The sequence below is a fragment of the Ictalurus furcatus genome, chromosome 28 (genome assembly GCF_023375685.1).
Source record: "Ictalurus furcatus strain D&B chromosome 28, Billie_1.0, whole genome shotgun sequence".
Classification (NCBI taxonomy): Eukaryota; Metazoa; Chordata; class Actinopteri; order Siluriformes; family Ictaluridae; genus Ictalurus; species Ictalurus furcatus.
In genome coordinates, this window is record NC_071282.1 from 102,501 (window position 1) to 110,000 (window position 7,500).

General features: G+C 42.0%; 1 protein-coding gene across 1 annotated transcript in view; it reads left to right on the top strand.

The window, feature by feature from the left end:
- Window positions 1-1,603: 1,603 nt before the first annotated feature.
- acsl4b (acyl-CoA synthetase long chain family member 4b) overlaps window positions 1,604-7,500 on the top strand; it is a 13,248-nt gene continuing 7,351 nt past the window's right edge. Inside the window, exons 1-2 of the mRNA XM_053618400.1 lie at window positions 1,604-1,716; window positions 7,471-7,500. The exon at window positions 7,471-7,500 is cut by the window's right edge and continues 205 nt beyond it. Of these exons, the coding sequence (XP_053474375.1) occupies window positions 7,478-7,500 (23 nt within the window). The 5' untranslated portion in view covers window positions 1,604-1,716; window positions 7,471-7,477. The remainder of the gene's footprint in view (window positions 1,717-7,470) is intronic.

Here is a 7,500-nt window from a genome sequence, read left to right on the forward strand (position 1 = left end):
TAATTAGCAAATACTGTCCAAACATGAGGTTTAAGACATGGTTAGAGTCTCTGCTTTTCTGGAATGTTCCAGTCGTCTGAACAAAACTGTTCTAGGTTCTAAATATCTAGAACCCTGCAGGTCAGGAAATAAGGAGTATTCAATAGAGAGTAGGGTGTAGGGAATAGAGAGTAGGGTGTAGGGAATAGAGAGTAGGGTATAGAGAATAGAGAGTAGGGAATAGAGAGTAGGGTGTAGGGAATAGAGAGTAGGGTATAGAGAATAGAGAGTAGGGAATAGAGAGTAGGGTGTAGGGAATAGAGAGTAGGGTATAGAGAATAGAGAGTAGGGTGTAGGGAATAGAGAGTAGGGTATAGAGAATAGAGAGTAGGGAATAGAGAGTAGGGTGTAGGGAATAGAGAGTAGGGTATAGAGAATAGAGAGTAGGGTGTAGGGAATAGAGAGTAGGGTATAGAGAATAGAGAGTAGGGAATAGAGAGTAGGGTGTAGGGAATAGAGAGTAGGGTATAGAGAATAGAGAGTAGGGTGTAGGGAATAGAGAGTAGGGTATAGAGAATAGAGAGTAGGGTATAGAGAGTAGGGTGTAGGGAATAGAGAGTAGGGTATAGAGAGTAGGGAATAGAGAGTAGGGTATAGAGAGTAGGGTGTAGGGAATAGAGAGTAGGGTATAGAGAATAGAGAGTAGGGTGTAGAGAGTAGGGTGTAGGGAATAGAGAGTAGGGTATAGAGAATAGAGAGTAGGGTGTAGGGAATAGAGAGTAGGGTGTAGGGAATAGAGAGTAGGGTATAGAGAATAGAGAGTAGGGTATAGAGAATAGAGAGTAGGGTGTAGGGAATAGAGAGTAGGGTGTAGGGAATAGAGAGTAGGGTGTAGAGAGTAGGGTGTAGGGAATAGAGAGTAGGGTATAGAGAATAGAGAGTAGGGAATAGAGAGTAGGGTATAGAGAATAGAGAGTAGGGTATAGAGAATAGAGAGTAGGGTGTAGGGAATAGAGAGTAGGGTATAGAGAATAGAGAGTAGGGTGTAGAGAGTAGGGTGTAGGGAATAGAGAGTAGGGTATAGAGAATAGAGAGTAGGGTATAGAGAATAGAGAGTAGGGTGTAGGGAATAGAGAGTAGGGTATAGAGAATAGAGAGTAGGGTGTAGAGAGTAGGGTGTAGGGAATAGAGAGTAGGGTATAGAGAATAGAGAGTAGGGTGTAGGGAATAGAGAGTAGGGTATAGAGAATAGCGTGAGATGTAGAAGGTTTTGTTGCTTTTTCTCTGTAAAGTAATGTAAGTGGAAAATAGTAAGAACATTGTTCTGTGTGTGTAAATGTGATGTTTCTGAGTCAGATGTGAGTAATGTTACTGTGTGTGTGTGTGTGTGTGTGTGTGTGTGTGTGATGACTCTGTGTACCTTCATCAGGAGTTTCCTGTCTGTCTAAACATGTCTGTCTAAACACAGTCGTAGAAATGTGAAAAGAATTTCTGTGAGTAATTACTAGTCTGTGTGTGTGTGTGTGTGTGTGTGTGTGTGGCACCAGCAAGTACCCACCACTCTGTAATCTGACCCAAAGGAAATGCATCACTTCCTGTCAGGGCAGAAACTTCGACTGTCTGTAGAGAAACAGTAAGAGGGAGGAGTGTGAATGTGGGAGGAGAAAGAGTGAGAGAGGAAGAGAAAAGCTTCGTCCCGCTGTCAGAAAGTGGAAAGACTTCTGAGATTGCGTACAGGTAAGAACAAAAACTCAGTGTGTGTGAGAGAGAGAGACACTACTACTATGAGACATTCTGTATATCTCGGTTTGTAGTTTCAGACATAACCTGTATGTGTTTATGTTGGAGTTACTGTGTTTTAGAATGAGGAGTGTACATGTGAAGAGTTTGTGGTTTGTTGATTCATCACTTCTGCTCTCGATGTTTATCAGTGATGTACACATGCTGAATCATCATTTCATTCAATCAGAATTATACTGTTGATCATGTAATTATACCAGGATTGTGTTGGCTGATCATTTTAATGGGCTAGCAGAGTAAAGCAATGGAGTCTGAGTAATATACTGCTCCTCTGGACACTTATAAACAGCTTTATCTGCCTCTATGTCAGACTGCAGCAATGCATTCTGGGTAAATCATGCAACAGTGCTGTAGTTCAGTTCAATTCAATATTATTTGAATAACACTTTTAACAATGAACATTGAGTGATTTTCACCTGATGAGAAGTCCAACCAGAAGTAGGACATCAGGTCCGGAGAGCAGAAGGGTCAGGATCACTGGTATCTCAGGAGTATCATGTGTAGCTTAACAGAAAGAGTGAGAGGGGGGCGGGGAACGACAGATTATTAGGTATGGTTATTGTCTTGTAATGGTTAAGGGTAATGTAATTTGCGTGATTGAAAGCAGGGACTCCGGCAAGACTAGGTATGACATCATAACTAAATGGGAGAACCAGAAGGGAACACAGACATGAGGACTTCCTGGGACATAAACCAACCAAACACTCCACCATAAACACACCTGGGTGAAGATGTGAAAGTAGGGGGGGGCATCATCCAATTATCCCAGTTCACCACAACACTCTCTACCTGTGATCCTTTACCTAAGAAAAAAACTATTCACAACAAGCTTGAGTGAACAAATATGTTTTCAGCCTGGACTTAAACACTGAGACTGTGTCTGAGTCCCGAACACTAACTGGAAGACTGTTCCATAACTGTGGGGCTCTATAAGAGAAAGCTCTTCCCCCTGCTGTAGCCTTCACTATTCCAGGTACCAACAAATATCCTGCACCTTTTGATGGAAGTAGGCGTGGCCGAGCATAAAACACCAAAAGTTTGCTTATATACTGTGGCACGAGACCATACAGTGTTTTATAGGTTAATAATAGTATTTTATAATCAGTGTGAGATTTCACTGGGAGCCAATGCAGTGTGGATAAGATCGGGGTGATGTGGTCGTATCTTCTGGTTCTAGTTAGGACTCTAGCAGCTGCATTCTGGACTAACTGGAGTTTGTTTATGCTCCTACTGGAACATAAAAAACCCCATCTGCATCATGTAGTGACATTTTAGATTAAATTAGATTAAACTTTATTGTCATTGTGCAGAGTACAAGTACTGAAGGTGTGTGATTAAATTTGTGAAATCTTTGTTTTAGACAAAAATATAATCGTGTCGACATATTCATTTCCTTCATTAGAAAACTAACATTTTATTTACAAAAATATTTTTTTTAACGGACAACTTGGAGGGAAATATTCCTGAAAAGCAGGAGATAAGTATGCAGCGTAGGTGTGAACTCCTTTAATACTGTTTAAAAATCATCTCAGGGAAATTCCTCAAGAATTCAGGTGAGAAAATACCAAGAATACATTTCTGGAACCTCTGGGCAAAAATGTCGTCTACTTTGAAGATGCTAAAATATTAAATTATTTTGATTTATTTTGGATTTTTTATCACAACATAATTCCCATAGTTCCATTTGTGTAACTCCAGAGTTTTGATGACTTTATTATTATTCTAAAATGTGTTAATAACATGGATCAGAGTGGGCGTGTACAGTTCAAGTTCAAGTTCAAGTTAACTTTGTTATCATTCAGCCACATACAAAGCATTCAGCTGAACCAAATATCGTTTCTCTCGGACCAAAGTGCTAAAAAAACAACAAAGAAAGAAACAGTGCAATGTAACAAGACAACATATATAAGACAGTTCAGTGTCTGAGTTCTGGATGAGGTCCAAATGGTCGAGTACACTTCAGTGCCTGAGTTCAGAGTTCAGAAGGGGGACAGCTGATGGGAAGAAACTGTTCCTGAGTCTGCTATTGCAACAGTGAAAACTCCTATAGTGTTCCCAGATGGTAGAGGGGTACACAGACCGTGGTTGGGCTGAAAAGTGTCTTTGATTAGACTTCTCACCCTCCGTAAGCAGCATTTATGATGATTGTCTTTGATCGAAGGTAGCTGGACACCTGTGATATATTGATGTATTATATTTCTTAACTTAGCAATATTTCTGAGATGAAATAAAGCTATTCTAGTACAATTATCTACATGAGCATCAAATAAAGACTGGAGTCAATAATCACAGCAAGGTATTTTACTGCTGCACATCACACTGACAGGATAGCAGCACTGTCCGGTAAGACTGGTGGCGGTGGTCTGTGCGTTTATATAAACAACAAATGGTGCAGGAATCATAACCAGAAACCGTGGATGATTGCTGAAGTGCGCTAGCTGTTGAAAACCTGAGACACTGCCTTCAGGTCTGAAGACAAGGCAGCCCTCCACACAGCAGGGGCCAATCTGTCCCTTCCACAGTCACTTCCTCCGTCCACTTCTGTTTACCCTGCAGACTCATGACTGCGCTGCAAAGTTCAGTCCTAATTACATCAAGTTTGCTGAAGACACTACAGTCGTGGGTCCCATCAGCAACAATGAGGAGTCAGCGTAGAGGGAGGAGGTGAACCAGCTCACAGAATGGTGTGGAGACAACAATCCAGCTCTTAATGTTGATAAGACTAAAGAGATGATTGTTGACTTCAGGAGAACCCGAGTGGACCACTCACCGCTGCACAGCAATGGAACAACTGTGAAGAGAGTCAGAAGCTCCAAGTTTCTTGGTGTGCACATGACTGAGGACCTCTCCTGAACTCTCAACACCACCTGCCTAGTCAAGAAGACCCAGCAGTGGTTCCACTTCCTGCGAAGACTGAAGAGAGCCAAACTCACCCCTCCCATCCTCACCTCCTTCTACAGAGGGATGATAGAGAGCGCCCTGACCAGCTGTCTCGCTGTGTGGTACGGGAACTGCACAGCTTCCAACCACAAGACCCTACAGCGAACGGTGAGGACATCTGAAAGATCATCGGAGTCTCTTTATCCACCATTGACACCTCCTTCAACAACTGCTGCATCCACAAAGACACCAGTATTGCGAGCGACCCTCTCACCCCTCTCATGGACTCTTCACCCTCCTGCCATCTGGCAGAAGGTACAGGAGCATCCGTGCCACCACCAGCAGACTCCACTACAGTTTCTTCCCTGAGGCAGTCAGATTACACCCTGCTGTCTCCCAGTGCTCACCTGGACTTGCCAAACACCTAACCCAGTCAGACTCAAAGCACTGCACACCTGCACCTAACAAAGCTGCATCAGTCACTTGTATGTTATGGAACTTGTTTTTGCTCCCAACATTGCTGCTGTACTTGTGCGGTTACATTACACAATAGTTTACAGCTTACAACATGTTCTGTGTATTTATTGTCCTGCACTCATCTCACAATGTTGTGTATTAGGAATACTTCATGTAGTCTTGCGTACTACGCTGTGTTGCACCATGGTCCTGAAGAAATGACATTTTGTTCCAAAGTATAGAAACTATATAGAGGAATGACAACAGAAACTCACTTGATGATGGAACAGAAAGTCCATCCAGAGTCACTATATAATCAGAAAGATTACTTCTAGCTACACGTGGTCCTAATACAAGTTCTTCTGTCTTATCACAATTAAGTAAGAGGAAGTTAATAAGCATCCAACGTCTAATGTCCTTTACACAATCCTCAACTTTATTAAGCTGCTGTCTGTCCTCTGGCTTCGCTGAAACATACAGTTGTGTATCATTTACATCTACGAACTGATAACGATCGGTCTAATAAGACCTGAGCCAGGAGAGGACTGTTCCCTTAATGCCAACAACATTTTCTAATCTATCAAGGAGAACAGTATGATCTATAGTATCACAAGCAGCGAGACACAACCCTGATCAGAGGTCAGTAGAAGGTCATTTACTACTTTAACTAACGCTGTCTCTGTGCTATGATGAGGTCGAAATCCTGACTGATACATTTCATGAATGTTGTTATATGTAAGTAGGAGCATGGCTGCTGCGTGCAACCTTTTCTAATATCCTGGTACTGTTTAAAACAAGAACAACTCAAAATGAGATGCTGCCAATGTCCAGCTATGAACAGACACAAACACACAACTTGTTATTTACATAAAATACTGCCATAATGGAGTGTCATATTGTGTTGTGTTGTGTAGTGTTGTGTGGTTTAGTGTAGTGTAGTGTTGTGTGGTTTAGTGTAGTGTAGTGTTGTGTGATGTTGTGTATTGTTGTGTTGTGTAGTGTACTGTGCTCTTCTGACTGGAAGCCTTTGTATAATTTTAGATTGATTTGTTTATTTAATGGCTTGGATTCTGTTTACCGTGAATGAGACGTGTGTGTGTGTGTGTGTGTGTGTGTGTGTTTGAAAGAGGATTCTCCAGTCAGACTGGTGTGTGTCAGTTGGGGGGTTGCTGTTCCTGGTATATCACGGAGTTATTTACATATGACACACGCAAGTTCTGATGTGTAAAGCAGATCGCATCATCAGAAACTCTAACGTCAAAAAGGTTGCAAAATCCTGCATGTATGCAATAAAGCAGTGTGTGTGTGTGTGTGTGTGTGTGTGTGTGTGCACTTCCTCATATTAAGACACTGTTCTATAGCTGTGGATTTAAGCGGTTAGCACACGCTAGTGCAGTCAGTGAGTTTAGACTTGTAAATGTAAACAGTGAAGCTGTGTCACTGTGTTTAATTCATTACTTCTTTACTGGAAACAAGCAGCACACACACACACACACACACACACACACACACACACTATGACTACAACATACTGACACTAGAAGAACTAGGGGACTAGAAAGAAGGAGACATGGTCACTAGGTGGTGAGTAAGCAGGGGCCAGGAGAGATGGAGAAGTAAAAACTGAAAATCAAGGGCACTCAAGGAACTGACAAAACCAGAAAGGGAAAGAATAGTGATGAGGAAACACACACACACACACACACACACACACACACACACACTTATACAGACCCCACAGGCAGACTGTGTGTTTTAGACTTCAGAACTTTATTTAAACACTTTTATATCAAAAGAAACAGGGGAGTGAAATTCTTTAGTCGAAAAAAGTCTCATCTTTTGCCCATGAATACACACAGAATAATGAACACTGATCAGACTATTAACAAGAGACAAGTGCGAACACTGATCAGGGGTGTGGTCAGGGGTGTGGTCAGGGGTGTGGTCAGGGGTGTGGTCAGGGGTGTGGTCTGGAATGCAGAAAATGGAAGGAAAACCTTTAGGAAAAGGTGCCAATATATTTTGTAGAATGAGCTGGGGAAAGACATGTTCATAAATAATTCATGAGTGCTGAGTGCTTCAGCCAATCACAGAGCTGTAAGCTCCTCTGGCCTCATCCTGTGACTGATTAATGACACAGACTGTTAATTATTTATGCATTATTGCACTTTATCATAACAAATATCACGAACAGGAAACACACACAGGGCTAAAAGAAGTAATGTAATCAATTTGTGTGTGTGTGTGTGTGTGTGTGTGTGTAATAACAGTTCTGAATAAATATTTAGACTACACATACCTTTGGAGGCTCCACTGCAGGTGTCTCACTCTGTGTGTGTGTGTGTGTGTGTGTAGTAGAGTGATGGCTGAGTGTGTGAGAGCGCG